We start from the raw sequence: 24,731 nt of genomic DNA, 5'->3' as shown, positions 1-24,731 counted from the left end.
TATTTTTCCCACCAAATTTCATCCCGATCCCTCCACTCTAAGCGTTTGCCAAGACTTTAGCTTCCCCCTCCCAACTCCCCCAATGTTATCAGATCTGGTCGGGATTTAAAATAAGAGCTCTAATATACGATATCCTTCCAAACATCAAATTTTATTAAGGTCCGATCACCCGTTCGTAAGTTAAAAATACTTCATTTTTCCTATTTTTTCCGAATTAAATCACTTGGTTAATACCAAGTGCCATAAAAACCGAATTATTCTTAAATAGACCCTAGAAAACTCTGGGATCGAAGGTAAGGAGATGGCAGAATGTAAGGCTACAACAACCTTAACAGGATAGGCACCAAAAATTCTCATCTCTATCCCTCAGAGCTCCTTGCAAGCCGCAGTGAAGAAATAAAGCATTGAAAAAATAGAACAAAATTAACATGGAAAGGAAGGATGCCATTAAACAAAAGAAGCATTTCCAAGCATAACTCCACGCTGACTAAATATAATCTGCAGCTAAGAAGATCAAATATACGAATGGTGACTGAAGCCATAACAGGAATATGAATCTTCAGAAATCACATCCCCGAACAGGGAGGTCAGATTCTCCTTTATGCCAAAAATGTAAGAAGACCATGGAAACAAGGAGATATCCGGTATAAGAACGTTCAGTTAGGAGCAGATACGGGTTGTAGATCTCATACGCGTTAAATGTTAATATGGAGAATTTAGCGGAAAAAGGAAGAGTCCCACAACCGAAAAACATAAGGAAAAGGTGCAGGGGCTAAATTTATCATTGATCCCCCAGTTAATCATTGGTTTTTTTTCTGGGGGTGTGGAGCTGAAGGTGGATGCGATATAATGGGCCTTTAAGTAAGCCTCAACCCAGAGTGCATGGGTACACCAACGGTCACTCAGCCGTCCTCAGTGCCATAAGAATAAAAAAAATGCTATTAAATAAAAAGACAACCCCTAAAAAACAAGACGTAAAATGGAAGAGGTCTTTCCTCGGGCAACAGTAAAAAGGCAATGGAAAAGTTACTTTGCTCGTCAGTCAACCAATGAGTAGATAAAGAACATTAGGAGGTAAACCTAGCCTGAGAAGGCTTAAAGTAAGCTTAGGTGAAGAAATGCTGTTTACAGGCTTTCATAGGAAAATTCTGTACCCACTGGAAATTAAACGGACAATTATTTGGCCGATAAATGTGTTAGCTGACTGGGGAAGGTTACGAATGCTCTTGACTGACTGTATATGCATGGTACCCTGCATACTAGGATTAGAGGTTCCATACATCAGAAAAGTCTTAAGAAAACAAACAAACAAAATTTCTGCAAAAAACGCGTTTTCCAAAAATCAGCCTCCCTACTCCACACTTCCAGCTATGTGAACCTATACTTTCAGTGGGATTTCAAATTTTAATTTGAAGTTCATTCTTTGCCAAGTTTTTGTGAAAATGCCTGACTTTGGTAGTACCAAGACTTTCGTTGGCAGACTAAATTTTGGAAAATGCCAGCATCCTTGGGACTTGTATTCTGAATTAAGAAGTTTCTGGATTTCACAATAACAACAGTGATCGTGATTTTGAATAATATAAAATACTAAAATAGACATTGCAGATGAAAAGGCTTATTCATAAAGAAATAAGCTGTTACATGAAACTGCTTGATAAATGTAGGCTGCCATATCGAACAAGAAAAACAGATTTAATTATGTGACGTTGTTTAATGGTATTATGTGTTTTGATTTTGCAATTGTTAAAACCAGAATCAGTATGATAATATCGTCTACAAAGTGTTCGATGTTACGTGCAATTATGTGAGGTAGTTTTATGGGTTTTGATTTTACAACTGTCATGTTATTTTATTGTTATCGTTATGTACAGTGTCCACGAAGTCTAGGTCCATCCAAATTTTATTTTTCATAGAACAAAACAATTTTACTTAATCATATGTTCTAATATGATTTCCATTATTAGTAATACATAATCAGGTGTGCCTTCCTAAATCCAGGTGAACCCAATTGAATGATGTACATTGCTATTGATTTCAGCACACTGACTGATAATGTGTTCTTTCAAATGGTTTAGAATTACAACATTGCGTAAACTTTTTCTTTTAACAAACCCCAGAATAAGCAATCAAGGGGTTAATGGTCTTGTGAACAAGGGGACCACTGCAAATGACTTCTTCTTAGAGTCCAACAAAGAAAAGTGCCACTCAGCCAATCCCTACGAGTTCTAGCAAAATGGGCAGGGGTCCATCCTGCTGAAGTCAGTCCAGAAATTCTTGCCTAGGCGCTCCATTTGAGCCATTAATTTGTCTCTAAACATTCTCAGATAAGTCTCACTAGTTACATGTTCATCAATGGAGAAGAGTCCTAGCACATGAGCTTTCCCCAAGCCACACTTCACCTTTTTTAGCCATCAGCTTTTTGCAGCCTTGCTGTGTGGACGGAATTATCCATTGTGGATTGTCTTGAGACTAGTATTGAAGATCCTGTCTGTTGACTCACCATTTACATAAGACAGGGCTTCGTCACCGAACATCGAAAAAATCTTTAGTAAAATTGATATTTTCATCCCATTTATCTGAAAACCGTTCGGACATCTTCATTCATCTATCACGGTCGTCCTCATTTAAGTCATGCAATATCTGTAATTTGTATAGATGGAAATTCTCCTCTAACAGGAGTTTCTGGATAGTTGACCTTGGAACACCCAACTCCATGGATGTCCGACAAAAGATTTCTTTGGGCTAGCACCAAACTTGGCCATGACAAACTCTTTTGTTTTGTTTCAAGTCTTTGATCTTCTGAAACCGGGCTCGTCCAAGACACTGCATTTCTCATTAAACTTTGTGACCAGTTTCCTGCTGGTAGTAGAATAAATAGGTCGCAAATCAGGGTGCCGAAAGTCAAGCTAATCGGTAATTTTGCGCCAAGACCACCTTTCTTGTCTACTCAAGAGTATCATTTCGATTCTTTCTTCTTTAGACAGAGCAATTATTCAGTCTGGCAGTCATTCATAAATAAAGAAAATAAATAAATAAAATAACAGAATTCATATGTACCAAGACTTTGTGGACATTCTGTACTGTTTTTATGGCATTCTGTTAGTCTGCCGGTCTGTCTATCGGTCGCGGTTTTGCTACTTCAGGCACTTCCAGGTAAGCTAGGACGATGAAATTTGGCAGGCGTATCAGGGACTGGACTAGATTGAATTAAAAATAGTCATTTTCTCGATTTGACCATCTGGGGGGAGTGGGGGTCCCGTTAATTCGGAAAAATAGAAGAATTGAAGTATTTTTAACTTACGAACGAATGATCAGATCTTAATGAAATTTGATGTTTGGAAGTATATTGTGTCTCAGAACAGTTATTTTAAGTCCCGATCGGATCTGGTGACATTGGAGGGGGGAGGGAGTTGGGAGGGGGAAACCTAAAATCTTGGAAAACAATTAGAGTGGAGGGATCGGTATGAAACTTCGTGGAAAAAATAAGGACAAGTCCTAGATACATGATTTACATAACCCGAACGGATCCGCTCTCTTTGGGGTAGTTGGGGGGGGGGGGGGTTAATTCTGAAAAATTAGAAAAAATGAGGTATTTTTAACTTACGAACGGGTGATCGGATCTCAATGAAATTTGATATTTAGAAGGATATCATTTCTCAGAGCTCTTATTTTAAATCCTGACCGGTGTGGTGACATTGGGGGGGGGTATTGGGGAGGGGGAAACATAAAATCTTGGAAAACACTTAGAGTGGAGGGATCGGGATGAAATTCAGTGCGAAAAATAAGCACAAGTCCTAGATACATGATTGACATAACCGGAACGGATCCGCTCTCTTTGGGGTAGTTGGGGGGGGGGTGTCTTAGATACGTAATTTACATAATTGGAACGGATCCGCTCTATGGGGGGGGGGGGTAATTCTGAAAAATAAAAAAAAGACGTTTTTTAACTTACGAAGGAGTGATCGGATGTTTATGAAACTTCATATTTAGAAGGACCTCGTAACTCAGATCTATTATTTAAATCTCAAACGTATCCAGTGTCATTGGGGGGGGGGCAGTTGGGGGGACCGGAAATATTGAGGTAATCGTAACTTACGAGAGGGTGACCAGATCTTAATGAAATTTGATATTAGAAGGATCTTGTGCTTGGAAGCTCTAATTTTAAATTCCGACTAGACCCTGCGACATTTGGGGGAGTTGGAGGGGAAAACCGGAATTCTTGGAAAACGTGAAAATTGGGGTATTTTTATATTACGAATAGGTGATCCGATCTTGATGAAATTTGATATTTAGAAGGAATTCATGTCTCAGAGCTCTTATTTCAAATCCCAACCACATCTTTTGACATTGGGGGGAGTTGGAGGGGGAAACCTTGGAAAATACTTGGAGTGGAGGAATCGGGATGAAGCTTGGTGGATAGAATAAGCAAATGTCCTTGATACGTGATTGACGGAACCGTACTGGATTTGATCTCTTTGGGGGAGTTCGGGGGGGTTCAGTGATTTGGCGAGTTTGGTGCTTCTGGACGTGCTAGGACGATGCAAATTCGTAGGCGTGTCAGGGAGCTGCACAAATTGACTTGATAAAGTCGTTTTCCCAGATTCGACCATCTGGGGGGCTAAAGGGAGAGAAAAGATTAGAAAAAATTAGGTATTGATAACTTACGAGTGGGTGATCGGATCTTAATGAATTTTGATATTTAGAAGGACATCGTAACTCAGATCTCTTATTTTAAATTCTGACCGGCATTAAGCCTCTTATTTTCCTTTTAAATCAATCTAATGATTCATAGAATTTTGCTAGAGCTCATACCATATGATCTCTTGGCTCTTAGCTCTTCTTGCCTCGTCACAAGTGCCATATGAGCTCTTAGCTCTTGTTTGTTATTGTTATGCATGTTTTTTAAGATCATGTGTTATTGTTTTGTGTGTAAAAGATTTTTTTTAACGATGGCCCAAAGAGGCTTTTGTTACAATAAATATCTATTTATATTTATCTATCAGGCAAATTAGCTGGGAAGTTGGGCATAAAGCTTTGCTTTCTCTTAGGTTTACAGATATAAGGATAGCGCACCTACAGTTGAAAATTAATTAAAGAAAACTTCAAGCCAAAACATTCAGGGTCGTAGCTATAAATTCGATTTCAATTAGAAATAATCACTACTGCCATTAAAAGTTGCATTCCATAAACGGTAAAACAAAAATAGTAATAAAAATGCACTTAACAATTTCTATCAATCATAAAGCCAATATACCAGAGAGTTTGCACATAATCGGAAAACTGAATGTGAGGTATTTGAATTGTTTAACAAGACAGGTCGATATAATTCATGAAACAAACATCAAAAAAGTTTGAAAAAAATACAAACACAGCTGCTATGTTTTTTTTCCGTTTTTTTTTTGCAAATGGTGAACGAAAGGTTAATTAGCTTAAAACTAAGATTAGTAGCAATTCAATGACGAAGTTTTTCTGTCATTCTAAAGTATTTATCCCTAGTTTAACAAGTGAAAATCACAAGAAACTGTAACTAAAACTGGTAAATGGAGAGAGCAAATAATATTACTTATTTGTCTTGCACAGTTCATGAGAAAATATGCACTTGAACAGACAAAACGAGAAAAAATTCCATATCTGTGAAGCTTGTGGAATAGTGGAATCCAATACAAATTTTGAAAATGGCTTCATTGAACGAGCCTTCCGTCCACTTGGTCCTTTCAATTATATTTATTAGAATGGAATGATACTATTTTTTATACCTATTCTTTTATAATTATTGATATCTTTGAATAAGTTCTAACCAAAGGCTAAAAATCACAATCGTTTCGGTTTCTTAATTATTTTTTATATTTTTCTTTCTTCTTATTCATTCATTTTTGTCGTACGTCTTATATCCTTATAGGTGGCTTTTTTGGATAGCCTGGGATTTGAACGTCCAGGTCAATTTAAAATAATGTGGCCCTTTCTAGTGGAAACTACATAAACAAAACCTGTTCTAAATGATTCAACCAGAGCTCCTATATAAAAAAAAAGTGGAATCTTACTCTCTTTTTTTCTAAGAAGAAAAATCACAGATACGTGTTAATTTTCTTTTCCTCGGGTGTGATCGCATCGAACTAATGGTCCTAGAAGACCGAAATAGGGCTCATTCGAACGGAATTTAAAGGTATAGTGCCCTTTTTGACTGACCAATAAGATTGTACCATGGAAAAGCATCGTTTTCTGCCGTCTTGTGGCACCAAACTACAATTTTGTCTCAAAGATGACCGAGTTAGTTCGTCCACATAATAGCACATACGTTCTGGAAAAGCCATGTAGTCCATACAAGATAAATGCTTAATATGGACATTTACCTTAATGCAAGATTTAACTAGTTAGATTCATTAGAATTTCACAAAATTTGTTTAGCGATACATGATTACGCACTAGCTATTACGAAGGATGGGCGGGGGGCAGCCAGGTGCCTAAAATCGTGCATTTCAATGCCCAAACTGTCTAACTCTCCATGGTCCTTCAGAAAAACAGAAAGAGGAATAAGGGAAAGGGGGTGGGATTTAATCTGTCATCTTCATCCATTTACACTAAGCCCAAATAAGGGTGCTGCGAGATGATACCTCCCTTCTTATTGAAGAAAAATGTTTCCGACATTCATTTTGAAGCTTCATTTAACTAAACTGATTAGCTCCGTATTTCATAAAACTATACAAAGAGGTATGTAACTGCGCAACTATTAAGAAAGAGGTGCGGTGGGTCATTCCCCAGCCATGGAGGGGGCAGGTGCATACGTTTTAATACCGAAACATCCTAACTCTCGTTGAACTTTCAGACAAATATAGAAGGAATTTTAGGGCTGGGGGAGGGGGTTATACATGAACGTACAATCCTTCTTGGTACCTAAGGATTATATTGGTCTGCACCTTTATTATTGCTGTTGGGGGGAACGGGGTAATGGTGCAACTCCCATTGCGGCTGTCTTTTCCTATGTAGCATAAAAAGTTATATTAACCTGCCTACCACCACAGAAGTGAAAAAGGTGACGTGGAATCAGGAGCTTCACCAGGAATATTACTGAGGGGGGAAGGGGGAGGCAAGTGTTACCAGGAGTTTGGTTTTCAGAGATTTTATATTGTAAAATTTCTGTTTTCGTATTTGTATACAATGTATCAGTACATTCAAACATGTAAACAACGTCCCGTATTTAAATATTCGAAAACCCTATCGTAGGGTTCGCGGCGGTTTCAGCCGCGTAGAAGATCAAAAGTCACGTAGAATTACCATTCATATGAACAATAGTACTACTTCTCGTCTTACAGAAAAAAAACAAATGCAACCATTAGGAGACACGAAGAAAGCTTATAGTTTGGCCAAGATAATGTTTTGATGATGACTGATAATGAGCTTTGATAATGACTCAGTTTTGGTGCGATCTTTAGATGTGAATCATTTCTGGTAGATCCAAACTTTAAAAAAAAAATCGAATAAAAGTGTAGCCTGAACTGATTGATATTTTTTAGAAGCTGTAAACTATAAATAAGCAAAACTGTTTATTGTATCTCCACCAATATCATGAATTAACTTCGAAACAAAAGAAAAGTCACTCACTTCACCACTTCCCTTAATTTTTTTTTTTCATAAAATATACCGAATAGTGTCAGAAACACTTATGCAATGAGTTAGTTAGACAAAGATGATTTAATAAATCTCGAGGCAGTCTGCCATAAAGTTCATGTATACGTACACAATACATATGACGATGCATGTAAAACTTCAAAGAATGTGACTCGTTCATGCTAATTTTAGTAGAGCAATAAGATCACATCATCAGTAAATTACTGACGGAAAAGTACAGTAAGCAAATTAAATTCTCAACAAAGACAATACAATGGATGCAATACAGCCCTTACCTTAGACCTTAGATCCTCCTGAGCCATCGATGGCGCATAGGGTGTCGACAAAGTCTCTCCATTCATCATGAAGCTGTGCGGCTGCAGTGATATCTTCCCATTGCGGAGTGAGGGAAATTTTTGCCTTTTTCAGGTCCCGATCATACTGCCTCCGCAGTGTGTGTTTTGGTCGGCCTCGTCTTCATCTTCCTTCAGGCTGCCATTGATACACTCTTGAGGGCAGTCTGTCTTCGGGCATGCGTAGAACATGACCCAAATATGTCCATCTTCGTTTCTTCAAAACTTCGGTCACTATGGGCTGGTTTGTTTTCAGCCGGATTTCCCTATTGGTAATTTTCTGATGCCAACTGATTTTGAGGATCCTTCGAAAGCAAATGTTTTCGAATCCAAGGATACGTTTCTCAAGTTGTTGGTTGAGTTTCCAACATTCACTGGCGTACATCAATATAGACAACATATTGCTGTTGAACAGGCGCATACAGCCCTTGCGTCTACTTATTCATGGTTTGAAACAAGGACATTTTCAAAACCTAGAGGATCTTACAATAATCTTACACCGTATAGTCTGTCAGAAAAATCTCCGGATAAAATCACACATTCTCCAACTGAAATTACTTATGAGCATGATTCAAAAATAGCAAATAGTAATCCAGGTAGATACTCTTTTGGATTACTTTATCTGTTTATTTCGTGGTATGAACCCAGCAGGGTAGAATATAACGATATTCAGGCTCGAGTCTCTGATTTTACAAAAAGCTTTCGTTAGAGCAAGCCTAACATTTTGCTTTGGTATAATCAAGACATAGATGCTTCAAGAGCTGGATGACAGCCCTGAGGAGTTATAACAAGAAAAGACTGATGTAATAATTTCAATAATGTGAATTTGTTATAATAAAACTGAAGTCATGTTAAAGTAACTAAAGAAGAAAGAAGATAAAGACTTACCAAGAAGCATATTAGTCAAAAGAAAATGTCCAAAATGATTTGATTGCATCTGGTTATCTAGGCCATCTTCAGTCAACTCAGGTCCAAGGGCCGCCAATCCAGCATTGTTGATTAAAATATCGAGACGATTTTCGGTCTTTAATATATCATGGGCAAAGGCACGAACAGATTTCAAAGATGCCAAATCTAGATGCTTGACTATGACATTTGTCTTTCGAGTAGAGGCTATGATTTCGTCTAAAATTTTTATAACAATTCAAATTATTCTTATACAATTTAATCTATCAGAAAGTGCAATATTCAAGATTTCATTTTTGAATTATGCCAGAATATTTTTGAATTTTTCTCTTATTCTGATATTTACGAATTATCCTTCTCTTTTCGCACTAAAGTCAACTGCCATTAAACGACAATTTTCTCCTTCGTACGGGCACTTCGTGAAAGTTCTTAATAATTGCTAAGTTTTACTATCTTACTTTATGTAATTGGAAAGTGTTCGACGGTAATTGGTATGTGTTCAACGGTAATTGGTAAGTGCTCGACAGTACATCAGTACATTCGTGGTTCCCGCAATACACTTTAAAATAAAACAATCACCTACAAAATATTAAAGAAAGACAAAAAAAACATGCTAGAGAGTGGACTGGACTTACAAAATACTAAGTTGATGACTGAGAAGACAGCAAAGAACGTTTAAATATCTATGCACCAATACCTCGTTTTGCGTCGTTTCGTTTTGTTTCTTCAAAGTTGGGTCGCTGGTCAATCAGCACTAATTTTCATTGTGCGTCGTTAGGTTTTTGAGGTTGCGTTGTCTTGAATTCGAGTCTCTAATTTTCTCTAGTCCCTTTTTATCGGATAAATGCCGTTTTTGTAAACTTATCTTCATCTTTCCTTTTACTTGTTTGGTTTTCTCTTTCTCTCTGTTAAGTAATAACTACAGTTTTCCCTTTTTTCATAGGCGATCCAATTAGCTGCACTGTTAAACGGGTGACTCATCCACTGGCAAAAATGTATTTTTGGGCGCCATTTCGGCTAAAGTACAATGAAAGGTGAAAGAGAGAATAAGTTCATACATTGTAGATTACATATCACTTATGTCACACCCTGTGAGGGATTTTATTGGCTGGTCTTCGTTTGTCACATTCCGGGCGATACTTTGCCCAATGAAGAATTCTCTAGTGAAGAACTATTGCAACTGGAATTTGCTAATGAAGAAGGTGACAATGACCATTCAATAAAAATCTGAAAAACACACTTCAACCTCAAACAAATTTCCAAGGCCATGTACTTTATTAACGAGGGATTAACGAAGGTATTAACAGAAGTTTGTACGCATTATTTTTTTTATGGATCAGGCAAATAACAACCAAGCATAAATTTGGTTAAAAAAAAGTACAAATAGGTTCCGAGCGTCCATTGTTGGTCCTAAACATGTTTATCCCTTCTTTTCCAGTACAACTTAGTATTTTGAATTTGTAGGGTAGTTGAAGGTATGTGTGTGCACTGGGGGGGGGGGGGGGGGTAAGTCACTTACCTTTGTAATAGACTAGTTTCTTTTTAACTTAACTCATTTGTTACCTGCATGAAAATTTTCAGCCTTAAACCGTAATTTTCTTGTTTTTTTTTCACGAGAAAAACATTACTAAAAAAAAACTCTTTAATATAATAAAAATTTTGCATTCTTCAAAGGCTAAATGATTTACGGGAGTTTCAGATTTCGACAAAACATCTTTGGAAAGCGTACTCCTTCAAACCGGTAAAATCAGCAACTGAGAAATTTAACTAAAATCTAAAAGAAAAAATACTACCAGTTTGAGCAAGTGTAAAAACTAGAATGTTAACAGTCAATTTTGCACATTAGAATACCCGTCTGATAGCTAGCGGCCTTTTCTTATGGAAGAACAAGAAACTACAAAGAGAAAAAGGACAAAGCATACACTCAAGTCTATTATGCAAAGTATTTTGTTCATAAAAACCATTATTAAATTTTTAAAGCTCCAAAGACTGGCAAGCCCTCCTATGCAATTAGCTAGACCTTCATGTTCCATGCATCGACGGTAATTCCACCTTTAATTTCAAAATAACCGATGGTCGTAATGCGTGCTATAACAAGGAAAGTTCTTTCTGCATGAATGTTTAACGTTTCAATTTCTTATTATTTAAGAAAGCAGAAAGTCAAAATATCCCATATTTTCTTTATCTGTGGGTTTACAGTTTCACTATAATCATATTTCCACGGTGGGGCGCAGTCAACAATTTGACCCAGAAAACACAGAAATGCTATTGGGTTAAAAAATTGTAGCCTCCCAGTTTCAGCACAATACCGCATGGTGGCGTATTCATCAAACAGTTCGTGGTAACGAACTGTAGCAGGGAGCGACCCGGCTACAATAGTAAACAAAATTCTAAAAAACGGAATTGTGATTCTAAAAGATACATCAAAAGAATCGAATTTTCATGCTGATTTTAAATATATAAGTTTCATCAAATTTAGTGTTTGTCATTAAAAATTACGAGCCATAGAATCTTAACGAGAATCACACCATCGCATTCAGCGTATCAGAGAACCCTGTAGCAAAAATTTCAAGCTCCTATCTACAAAAATGTGGAATTTCGCATTTTTTGCCAGAAGACAGATCACGGGTGCGTGTTTTTTTTTTTTTTTTTTTTCAGGGGTCATCGTATCAACCAAGTGATCCTAGAATGTCGCAAGAGTAGAATGTCTCATTCTAACGCAAATGAAAAGTTCTAGTGCCCTTTCTAAGTGACCAAAAAATTGGAGGGCACCTAGGCCCCCTCCCACACTCTTTTTTTCCTAAAGTCAGGTCATATCTACAAAAATGTGGAATTTCGTATTTTTTGCCAGAAGACAGATCACGGGTGCGTGTTTTTTTTTTTTTTTCAGGGGTCATCGTATCAACCAAGTGGTCCTAGAATGTTGCAGGAGTCTCATTCTAACGGAAATGAAAAGTTCTAGTGCCCTTTTTAAGTGACCAAAAAAATTGGAGGGCACCTAGGCCCCCTCTCACACTCTTTTTTTCCCAAAGTCAGCGGATCAAAATTTTGAGATAGCCATTTTGTTCCGCATAGTCGAGAACCATAATAACTATGTATTGGGGATGAATTACTCCCCTACAGTCCCTGGGGGAGGGGCTGCAAGTTACAAAATTTGACCAGTGTTTATGTGTCTTTGAGTCAAGGCTATTCACATTCAAGCCACCGTGACAATATGTGGATCGCCCACCCTAGCAAGTAATTCCAGAAGGGAGGTTGTTATTGGAGACAAATTTAAGCCATGGTAAGGGTGATTTACGAAAGGTCTTAATGAAAATGCCTCATTTTGACTGGATGTTAGATTTCAGTCCCCCCCCCCCCGCTGAAATATTCTTTTCACACCTCTCACCTTAGCTTTAAGCGCGATTTCATTCATGGAGCTTGTTGTGTGCTGATTTTTTTTGTTCGAGAAACTTGTTGCGTGTTGACTTTTGTTCGTGAAAATTATTATATATTGATATTTCTCTTCGTGAAACTTGTACATAGATTTTTCGCCTCGTGAAACTGGTTTTGTTCAAGAAAATTATTACGTGCTGATTTTTTGTTCGTGAAACTTAATACATATTTATTTGTCTCTTCGTGAAACCTGTACCACGATTGTTCCTCCTCGTGAAACTGATTTTATTAATGAAACTTCTCAAGTGCTGAGCTTCGTTCGTGGAACTTTTTGCGAGCTGATTTTTGTTCGTGAAACTTGTTGCATGTTGATTTTTTTCTCTTCGTGAAACTTGTACATAGACCTTCCTTCTTGTTAGACTTATTTTTCTCAAGGGACTTTTTGCGTGCTGATTTTTGTTCGGGATGTGAGTAGATGACACGTCATCTAACTTTAGCTAACCTATCCTGTGTAGGTTAGGTTAACCTAACCCACTAGCACGTCATGATAAATTAAGTTTCACAATAAAAAATCAGCACGTAACAAGTTCCATAAACAATATTGAGAAAACTCAACATGAAACAAGTTTCAAGAACAAAAATGAGCACACAGGGAATTCCACAAAGGAAAATCAGCACGCAACTAAGTTCCATTAACAAAATCAGATTCACGAGGAGAAAAATCAATGAACTAGTTTCACGAACAAAAAACAGAACACAACAAGTTCCACGAGCAAAATTCAGCAAGCAACAAGTTCCGTGAATAAAATCAGTTTCACGAGGAGAAAAATTAATTTACAAGTTTCATGAGGAGAAAAATCAAAATGCAACAAGGTTTACAAACAAAAAAAATCTGCACGCAACATGTTCCATGAATGAAAATCAGCTAGCAGTGATTTCCATGAACAAACTCAGTTTCACGAGGAGAAAAATCCATGTACAAGTTTAACCAAGAGATAAATGAACATGAAACACATTTCATGATAATAAAATCAGTACACGACAAGTTCTAAGAATAAAAATCAGCACGCAAGAAGTTCCATGAACAAAGTCAGTTTCAAGAGGAGAAATATTAATGTATAAGTTGTTTAACAAAAAGAAAAAAAATCAACATGCAGCAAGTTTCAAGAACAAAAATCAGCAGGCAACAAGTTCCATGAACAAAATCAGTTTCACGAGGAGAAAAATCCATGTACAAGTTTCACGAATAGCAAAATCAACAGGCAACAAGTTTCAAGAACAAAAATCAGCACAAAACAAGTTCCACGATCAAAATCAGTTCCAAGAGGAGAAAAGTCAATGTAAAAACTTCATGAAGTGAAAAATCAACATGCAAGAAATTTCACGAACCAAAAAATCAGCACGCACTATGTTCCATGATAAAAAAAAAATCAGCAAGCAGTAAGTTCCATGAAAAATAGCAAGTTTCAGGAAGAGTAAAATTAACGTGCAATAAGTTTCACGAACATGAAAGCAGCACGCAGCCAGCTCCAAGAAAAAAAACAGTACGCAACGAGTTCAACGAACATAATCAGCTTCACGAGGAGAAAAAAGTCAATGTGTATAGGAAGAGAAAAATTAACGTGCGACAACTTTCATTAACAAGAATCATTACGCAACAAGTTCTGCAAACAAAAATAAGCAAACAACAAGTTCCATGAACAAAATCACTTTCAACAAGAGAAAATCCGAATGCCCCAAGTTCCAGGAATAAATCAGTTTCGAGAGAAAAAAAAATCAATCTACAGATTTTACACAGAGAAAACAATATGCAACAACTTTCACGAACAAAATCAGCACACATTAATTTCCAAGAACAAAACCATCAGCACACAACAAGTACCATGAGCAAAACCAATTCACAATGAGAACAAGCAAAGTACAAATTTCACGAAGAAAAAAACGAATATGTAACAATTTTCAAGAACAAAAATCGGCACGTAACAAGTTCCCCAATCAAAAATCAAGTTCAATGATCAAAATCCGTTTGACGAGGAGAAAAATCAATGTAGAATTTCCACAAGGAGACAAATCAACATGCAACGAGTTTCAAAACAAATATCAGCACGCAACAAGTTCCACAAAATGAATAAGCAAGCAAAAAGTTCCCCAAACAAATATAAGCACGCAACAAGTTCCATGAATAAAATCAGTTTCACGTGGAGGAAAATCAAGGTACAAGTTTCCCGAAAAAAAATCAACATGCAACAAATTTAATGAAAACATTCAGCACGCTACAAGTTCCACGAACAAAATCAGCACGCGATAAGTTCTATGAACAAAATGAGTTTAACGACGAGAAAAATCAATGTACAAGTTTCACGAAAAGAATAATCAATGTGCAAGTTTCACGAAGAGAAAAATCAATGTACAACTTTCTCGAAGAGAAAAATCAATTTACAAGTTTCACGAAGAAAAAACAAGCTACAAGTTTCGTGAAGAGAAAAATAAAAATGTAACAAATTTCACGAGCAAAATTAGTTTCACAAGGAGAAAAATTAATGTACAAGTTTCACTAAGAGATAATGGATGACTGGATGTGAAATCTAACACCAAGTCAAAGAAATTGAGAATTTTCATTAAGACCACTCAGGAATAATTCTTAATATGTGTCAAATATATCTCTAATAGCAACCTTTCCCAGCGGAATCGCTTTGTAAAGTGGGCTAGCCACATATTGTCAGGGTCGCGTGAATATGCATAGTTTTGGCTCAAAGAAACGTAGTATTTCCATGAAAACCTCTCAGAAATAACTCTCGATTTTGCTTAAATTTATCTTTAATAACAAACCTCCGCTCAGGAATTGGTTGCTAAGCGGCCCCCATTAGAATTGGATGTTATGGGGCCCCCGCTGGATTACTCGCTAGGGTCCCATTGGAATTGGTTTCTAGTACCCCAGTGGAATTGGATGTTAGGGGCCCACTGGAATTGCTAGCTAGGGAGTGGGTCAGCCATTGAGTGTTTCAGGCTTTGAATTGGTATGGAACATCGCAATCTAACAATGAAATGGCAGTTTTCCGATGTTCGAATAAAAAATGGTGATTTTTTAATTTATAAATTTATTTTTTAGAGAAAAGAGTTAAAAAAAACCCTTAGATGTCATAATGTACCTTCTCAGGGTCTCATGGGGGCTAGTACATTATGCAACGCTGGCTTCAATTTGCAAGGAGTCGTAATAAGAAACATTAATGGGGATTTTTTAACTAAGTTTAAAACATCGATTCTAGTGTAAATATAAAATTTTGCAGGAAAATGCTCAAAAAATCTATTTGTACGATAATGCCTGCTAGAGGGTGCCGTGTGTCAGCCATTCAGTTTCACAGGCGGGGAATTACCATGCAATATCGAAATCTAACGATACACTGGCAGGTTTCCAAAGTTGGCTATTTTTAGTTTTGAAGTCATTTTTTTGAGATAAGAAGGTTGAAAACACTTAGGTGTGATACTGAGCCCCCTGAGGGTGTCATCGAGTACATTATTCCACGCTGGCCTCAATTGATAAGAGTTATCAGAAAAAACGCTAATGGGGATTTCTTCATTAAGTTTAAACGATCAATTCTAGTGTAAACAAATATTTTTGCAGGAAGATGGTTGAAAAATGCCATGTGTGCAATAATGCCTGCTCGAGGATGCCGTGTGTCAGCCATTCAGTGTCACAGGCTGGGTATTACCATGGATCATCGCAATCTAGCAATGAAATGGCAAGTTTCCACTGCTCAAATAAAAACAATGGTCATTTTTTAGTTATAAATTTATTCTTCAGATAAAAAGGTTGAAAAACCCTTATGTGTGATAATGTGTCCCCCAGAGGATACTATTGTAGTGGGGGATGGTACATTGTGCCACGCTGGCTTCAATTGCTAGGAGTCATCAGAAGAAACGATAATGTTTTTTTCAGTAAGTTTAAATGATTGATTTTAGTGTAAAAGAATATTTTTGCGGGAAAACGCTCGAAAAATGCCATATGTGCGATAATACAGTGCAGCATGCTATTCATTGAGTGTCTGAGGCTAGAAATTGATAGAAAAAAACAAGAAAAAACGAACAAAGTACAGAATTAAGTCACATATATTTTCCCCGTATTTTCCTATATTTTTAGCTAACTTAGATCATTCTCTTAGAAAACATACCTAAGCATTCTCTAAGAAGGAGTATGGACCTTGAGCAAGTTTTGAGCAAATTTAGTTTTATGACTATCTACCTTAATTCTAACCTAGGAATGACGCATGGACGGATGATACATAGACTTATCTATAAGCAAATGAACTGACATCATTTTTATTTTTATACAATCCTAATAAGGGCTTATGCCAGATTTGCTTCTCAGATTGATTATCTGTCTTGGTTGTTTCTACAATTAGCCATGGCTTGATGCCAACAACTAATTGATTTTAATTCGAGTTTATAATTTTGTTAATCGGAGAAAAAGGTTGAAAGCAGGTTTGAGCAAGTTGATATCATTCTCAAAGAAAACATCTCTAGAAATTTTCTAAGAAAGACTCACCCCTCAAAATGCTATGATCACATCGCTAAGACGTGACGAATCACTTTGACTGGGTTTATAATAACCTTCTAAAGCATTACTTTTCAAGCAGGTGCACTTTAAATATAACCAAACTCTAGTTATCAATTTTTCCCCTACGTGACAATTATTGCAGCCATATGGGAACACGTAATAAATAGCTTAATCATTCTATCAAGCGGGACAGGGGTTTCTCCATACGTCGAATAGGAGATTTCGTAGAATGTATTTCGTCAATCATAATATCAGAAACATATTGCTGGTCCAGCTGTCAAGGGCTCCATTCCTTTGGATAGAAATGCCCTTTCAAATCCTAATGGGGACAAAAACCATTAAAACATAAAGGTTCCCGAGGAAAAAAAGCATTGAAAGAAAAAATATCTTAAAGTATTATGTAAGAACCCACGCGTTCATTGTCCTTACGTAGCATCCCACGTGTGCACTGTCGTTACGTAACATCCCACGTGCGCGCTGTTATTACTCAACACGCATGTGTGCCCCTCCGTCCTTACTAGCACCCAGTGTAAGATTGCGTCACATCCCACGTGTGCACCGTCATTACGTAGCACCCGAAGCTTGCACAGCTATCACGTAAGACCTCACGTGTGCGCTGCCATTACGTGACATCTTACGTATACGTCGCCATTACAAAACACCCTCGTGTGCACCGCAAATACGTAATACCCACGTATAAGATTGCGTCACATCCCACCCGTGCCCCTGTCATTACGTTAAACCCACGCATATGCCGTACTCAGTTACAAGCGAGGGTTCCCCATGGGCCCCTGAAGTCTAGCATGTCACGCGAGATTTCATCACTTTCAATAAATCCATCAAGTTGCACAAGATTACGTCACCCTCAACTCCAGCTATGTAATTAACACTTGCATCTCTTAGAAAACATTCCCCATGACATAATTGACACCAGCGTCTTGAAAAAGTTTAAAAAAAAATTCGGGGCTAGGATCTGAAGGGATAGAGCCCCTCTCAAAGTGCCTACGGGTAGTAATAAGAGTGTTTCTTGATACTTTTATTTTTACTTAAGCGTTAGAACATTGAACGATAGTGCTAAAGGCTAATATATTGAATAGTACGTACCTCTGGCAGCATTGGCTCGGTCCAGATTTCTACAGGCTAAGATCACTCTTGCACCCCTCAATGCCATGTCCATTGCAGTCTCTTTGCCAATCCCTGTAAATTTAAGACATTCAGTAAAAAAATATTAACAGACATTTTTTCTAACTAATCGGTAGAGGATGTGCTTTCTAGGGTTTGACGTTGGATTTACGTATTTATCCTTCAAATTAAATAAATTGATAATCTCTCAAGGATTAATTCCGCATCAGGGTGGTGAATATGGTCCACACGTGTCTTTCGCGTAGCCTCTTGGTCTCGTTGTTTTTGACTAGTACGCTTGCTCACTGTTTAAAGATTTTACAAACTGTGCCAAATGCCCCAAATTTGAGACGACTGTCCCATTGATAATTTTTTTTAAATAAATATACCTTTTCTTACCTTTCTTTTCGAGTTCTTTATAGTATTCATCGAGGTTTCTGGTGTTAAATAAAATAGAAACTTGGCTTTTCATAGATTAATTTAAAAACGATTTTCCACAAAACAAGTTTTCCAAAGGAAAGTAAAGAGCTCCATTTATGTGCAGAAATGAATTCAAATAATCTTCCAAGCGTAAAACTATCACAAATCACCATCAATAATTAAATAAAACACAAAACGAACAGAAGTTACAATACATAACCGAATCAAACTCAAACGAGCAAAAAATTAACATGAGTAGGGCTGACAACTTTCATGGCTTCTCAAGACCAGAACATTTTTTGCGCTTTAATAGCAGCAGAAATAGGAATATCAGTAGCATTAATAGTAGCAGCCTTAGCTTTAGTAACAAAAATAGAAGTAGAAGTAGTAATAATAGTAGTAGAAGTAGTATGAGTAGAATCAGTAGCATTGGGATAGAAATATTTCTTTTTGATATCTCTTTTTAATATCTCTCCTAAGATATTGCTTTTGAGCCCTTTTGACAACCTGCATACAGGCTTAGAGGGGAGTCAACGGCTACCCTCCATTCACTTTTGACTTTTAAAAAAGGCAATAGAACTTCCGAAATCCAATCAAATTAGCCCCCTCCGATCCAAAGTTTATACGATTACCCACTCCATAAAAACCTTATATGTCCCAGGGCATAACTTACAACCCTTGCTCCTGGGCTATGAGAGGTTGTATCTACCCTGAAGGCATTTTTATATGCTCATTGGACTATTGTGTACAAAATGGATATCTTACAATTTTGGGAGAGGGAGCTAGTTCCCCTTGATCCCTTTTGACATTTAAAAAGGAACTAGATCTATACATTTCCAACCAAATGGACCTCCTCTAAAGTTCACACGACCAATCCTTCCGTAAAAGTTCATATGCCAGCAAGGCATAACTTACAACCTTTACCCCTAGACTCTGGGGGGTTGTGACAATCCTAAAGGCCTAGTTATGTGATCTTTGGACTATTTTTTGAACAAATGGCTATGTCAGAATTTCTATGAGATAGATCTGGGGTGATGAAAATCAGATTGATTTCAAATTAAAGCCCTTGCCCCGAGATCTGTAGGGGGTTTTCACCCTCGAAAATAAAATTTCCCGACCTTTCAACTACACTGAACAAAATGGTTGTCTCAAAATTTGATTGGATGTGTTTGGGGATATGATGGGTACTCCCCAAACACTTTCGACTATTGAAAAAGGTTACTAGCCCATTCGATTTCTAATATAATAATACATTGTACTCATATCGTTCTTTACTTGTGCAGCGCTATTGCGCTGCCTATAATATACTAGATTCGACTATAAGTTTAGCCATTTCTCTGTTATGAAGGACCAACATTAAACAGGTATATCTACATATAAGGCGAATAAACATACTGTTCTTACTTTTTTCTTCAATTACTATAATGTTTTAAAGGGTGCCAGATAGGTTTCAGATAGAAAGCATGTCTGTTCATAGCTATCTGTGCATTATTAAGTTTTGAAAGAACACGCTAGGCTCATGTAAGGTAGATAAACATACTCTTTTTTGCTTTTCTCTTCAATTTCTATATATTTTAAACAGGCTTTAGATAGAATGAAAGTGTGGCACTTCATAGACATACTAACTTTGTGGCAACAGCTCAGATAATCATGACAAGCATTTGCGCATGTAAGCAGGACGTGGAAAATTTTTTGCTTTTTGTTATTTCAGAATAAAAAACCTGATCTAGATATATAAAGCGATCAGGGAGAGCAATGAGAACAACATTTGAGCTGTTTTCTAAAGTTTTTTTGGTCCTTTTTGGTCCTTTTTGGGTCCCTATATGCTATAAACAAAAGTCAGTTAACTTTGTGCAGTTACTGTTCTTTTTTTTCTGATTTCTCACCAACAATCGGTTCATAATGAAAAATAAATTTAATTGAAAATTTTTGCGGAGACTCTAGGGCCGTATTTGGCTCACTAAAAGGAAAGGGATGATGCTAGTGAGCCAGATATGGCCCTGGCATAGATACTAGTCTAAACTAGCTGGACTTTACCATTAAAGCGGATCGAGTCCATATTTTTTTCTACACTTTATACTTTTATAGCAACCAAGAAGCAAATTCACCACGTTTTGCTTTTGCTTTTTGTTCTAACCCCTCCCCCTAAGAAAAACATTGTACTTACCAAAAAAATGGTTTTACAATTGTTTCCTCGTCTTTAGATAAAAAAAAGAGGGAAGGAATTCAGTCAAAGCAATTGAACTCCTGAATTTATGTTTAGAAATTTATCTAGTAGATTTGGCATACTATACAACAAGATGCTCAAACTATGAAGTCCGTTTTTGCAACGATGGATGATTGGCTAATGTTTATCTCTGGTCCTTGTTAATACGACTATTTATTCAACAAAAAAGTGAATTTCTTCCTCAATACCCTCATACCCTCAATCCCGCGATACCCTCAAGTCGGATAAAAAATTAAACCTAAATTAGTCCTTAATATTAGATTATTTACCTTGAAAAGGTAAATAATATTCAAAATTGTTTTACCTGGCTCAAAAAAGAACATCTTATTTTAATATACAGAGCGGAGCTATATGATTTCGAGAAAGACAAGCAACTAGATACGCTCCATGCTCCACTTTCAATACTATAAAAGAGTGCTTGATCTCCATATGACAACACCAACGTTAGTCCTCAGAAGAGACCAAGGTATATTGTCCCTTAAGGTGATTAAATAAAAAAAAAATAGTCTTTTAAACTGAAAGTAAGGAGCGATATTAAAACTTAAAACGAACAGAAATTACTCCGTATATGAAATGGGTTGTCCCCTCCGCAATCCCTTGCTCTTTAAGCAAAACGCTAAAGTTTTCAATTGTTTTAAAAAGTAGAATTGTGGCAAAGAATCAAACTTTAGCGTAAAGAGCAAAGGATTGCGGAGGGGACAACCCATTTCATATACGGAGTAATTTCTGTTCGTTTTAACTTTTAATATCGCTCTAATTTTTTACTTTTTTTTACAAAAAAATTTTTAATTTTTTTTACAAAAAAAAACTAATTTTTTTATTTAATTTCTGAACGTTTTTGAATTAATGCATTTTTTATTTTGGCTCTCCGCACATTAATTATTAAAATAAAATTTGCATATTATTTTTTTTGACTAAACGGCTTTCTCTTAGTTTTGATCAGACGATTTTGAGAAATAAGGGGTGGGGAAGGAGGCCTAGTTGCCCTCCAATTTTTCAGTTACTCAAAAAGGTAACTAGAACTTTCAATTTTTAACCAACGTTTTTATTAGTAAAAAATACACGTAACGTAAGAATTAACTTGCGTAACAAACGTTTATGCTCTTATATTTTTTATTATGTATATGAGGAGGTTTGTCCCCTCGTTAATACCTCGCATTTTACACTAAATCTTAAGTTTTGTCCCAATTCTTTAAAAATGACCCCTGAATCAGAAAGGCCATGGAATAAATAGTTGAAATTACAAAAAATACTTTAGCATAAAGACCAAGGTATTTATCTACTCCTAAATACCTCACTCTTTATGCTAAAGTATTTTTAGAACCCCTCATATGCGTAATAATCTCTGTTCGTTTTAAGTTTTAATGCTACTCCTTACTTTCAGTTGAAAAACTTTTTCGTGTTTATTTTTTCATTGTTTTTTTTTTTATAGTAATACTAGAAAATCCCGCGCCCTTTTCATTGAATTTCTCTTCCCCCATGACATATTCCTCCAAGAGAAGATCCTCCCACATAGCCCCCTCCCCTCAACCCCATCCCAAACCAAAAAATCCCCCTGAAAACGTCTGTACACTTCCCAATAACCATTACTGTATGTAAACACTGGACAAAGTTTGTAATTTGCAGCCCCTCCCCCAGGGACTGTGGGGGAGTGAGTCATTCCAAAGACATATTTAATATGGTTTTCGACTATGCGGAACAAAATGGCTATCTCAAAATTTGGATCTGTTGACTTTGGGGAAAAAATGAGCGAGGGAGGGGGCCTAGATGCCCTCCAATTTTTTTGGTCACTTAAAAAGGGCACTAGAACTTTTCATTTCCGTTAGAATGAGCCCTCTTGCGAGATTCTAGGACCACTTGGTCGATGCCATGACCCCTGGGGAAAAGAAAAAATAAATAAATAAACACGCACCCGTGATCTGTCTTCTGGCAAAAAATACGAAATTCCACATTTTTGTAGATAGGAGCTGGAAATTTTAGCATAGGGTTCTCTGATACGCTGAATAAGATGGTGTCATTTTCGTTAGGATTCTTTGACTTTTAGGGGGTGTTTTCCCCTATTTTCCAAAATAAGGCAAATTTTCTCAGGCTCGTAACTTTTGATGACAAAGATTAAATTTGATGAAACTTGTATATTTAGAATCAGCATGAAAATTTAATTCTTTTGATGTATCTTTTAGTATCAAAATTCCGTTTTTTAGAGTTTTGTTTACTATTGAGCCGGGTCGCTCCTTACTACAGTTCGTTACCACGATCTGTTTGACAAGGGATCTCCAAGCCATGGAATATTGGGTTAAAATCATCAAACAGTTCGTGGTAACGAACTGCAGTAAGGAGCGACCCGGGTCAATAGTAAATGAAACTTTTAAAAACGGTATGTTGATAATAATAGATGCATCAAAATTTCTTGCCAAATTTCAAAAACTAATCGATGCATCAATCATTTATATCCTGATTTTAAATATATAAGTTTCATAAAATTTAGTCTTCAAAGTTACGAGCCTGAGAAAATTTGCCTCAACGAAAATCATACCATCGTATTCAGCGTATCAGAAAACCCTATTGCAGAGGTTTCAAGCTCCTACCTATAAAAATGTGAAATTTCGTATTTTTTGCCAGAAGACCGGTCACGGATGCGTGTTTTTTTTTTTTTTTTTTCAGGGGTGACCGTATCAACTCAGTACTCCTAGAATGTCGCGAGAAGGCTCATTCTAACGGAAATTAAAGTTCAAGTGCCCTTTCTAAATAACAAAAAAAATGGGAGGGCACCTCCTATGCTCATTTTTTCCCGAAGTCAACGGATCAAAATTTTGAGATAGGCATTTTGTTCAGCATAGTCAAAAAACCTAAAAACTATGTCTTTGGGGACGACTATTTCCCTCAAAGTTCCCGGGGGCTGCAAGTTACAAACTTTGACCAGTGTTTACGTACAGTGATGGTTATTGGAAAGTGTATAGACATTATCAGGGGGATTTCTTTTCTGTTTGGAGTGGGGTTTTGGGGAGGATATTACGTGAAAGGATCATTTCATGGAGGAACTTGTCATGGGGGAAGAGAATTTCCCTGAAGGGGGCACAGGATTTTCTAGCATTGTTTAAAACAACAACAAAAAATAATGAAAAAAAATAATAAATATTAAAAAGTTTTTTCAACTGAAAGTAAGGAGCAGCATTAAAACTTAAGACAAACAGAAATTATTAAGGATATGAGGGGTTCATCTCCTCCTAAATACCACTCTTTACGCTAATGTATCATTAGTAATTCCAAATATTTATTCAACGGCCTTTGTGATTCAGGGGTCATTCTTAAAGGACTGAGATAAAATTTAAGCTTTAGTTTAAAGAGCGATGTATTAACAAAGGGGAAAACCCTCTCATATACGTAATAAAAATGTACGATTTAGAAGTTTATTACGTAAGTTAATTCGTAAGTTACGTATTACGTATTACTAATAAAAACGTTCGTAAAAATTAAAAGTTCTAGTTGCCTTTTTAACTACCCAAAAGATTAGAGGGCAACAAGGCCTCCTCGCCCACCTCTTTTTTCTCAAAATTGTTCGATCAAAACTAAGAAAAAGCCATTTAGCCAAATATTAATATGCAAATTTCGTTTTAATTATTCATGTGCGGAGAGCCAAAATCAAAAAATGCATACAAGTTTTCTTAACTGAAAGTAAGGAGCGACATTAAAACTAAAAACGAGCAGAAATTACTCCGTATATGAAAGGGGTTGTTCCCTTCTCAATGCCCCATTATTTATGCTAAAGTGTTTTAACATTTTAAAAAGTAGAGCTGAGAAAAAGAGTCAAACTTTAGCGTAAAGAGCGGGACGTTGAGGAGGAAACAGCCCCTTTCATATACGGAGTAATTTCTGCTCGTTTTAAGTTTTAATGTCGCTCCTTACTTTCAGTTAAAAAAAACTTGTGTCTTTTTATTTAATGACGCTAAGAGATTATTCCGTATTAAAAAGCTGCTTGATGAGGCAGATTATTCGTATTTATGGAATGATGTTATGGTCCAAGGGATTATATAAAGAGTCTGTTGGGAATGATTAGAGTAAGTATATAAGAGCAAGAAATCCAGAAATGATGGTGTGAACTAGGTATATCCAAGAGTCTCGTTTTATTGAGATAAGCTAAACCTAGATATGGAATGGAAGTTTGTTTTAA

General features: G+C 36.6%; 1 protein-coding gene across 5 annotated transcripts in view; it reads right to left on the bottom strand.

Moving 5' to 3' along the window:
* LOC136030305 (retinol dehydrogenase 12-like) overlaps nucleotides 1–24,731 on the bottom strand; it is an 86,848-nt gene that overhangs the window by 35,454 nt on the left and 26,663 nt on the right. For all 5 annotated transcript variants that reach the window (XM_065709194.1, XM_065709192.1, XM_065709190.1 and 2 more), the window contains exons 3-4: nucleotides 17,899–17,991; nucleotides 8,847–9,083 (exon numbers count right to left, since the gene is read on the bottom strand). In XM_065709194.1, coding sequence (XP_065565266.1) covers nucleotides 8,847–9,083; nucleotides 17,899–17,991 — 330 coding nt within the window. The remainder of the gene's footprint in view (nucleotides 1–8,846; nucleotides 9,084–17,898; nucleotides 17,992–24,731) is intronic.

The sequence above is a fragment of the Artemia franciscana genome, chromosome 8 (assembly GCF_032884065.1).
Source record: "Artemia franciscana chromosome 8, ASM3288406v1, whole genome shotgun sequence".
Classification (NCBI taxonomy): Eukaryota; Metazoa; Arthropoda; class Branchiopoda; order Anostraca; family Artemiidae; genus Artemia; species Artemia franciscana.
Note: the sequence above shows the minus strand (reverse complement) of the source record. Positions and strands in the feature narration are given on the sequence as shown.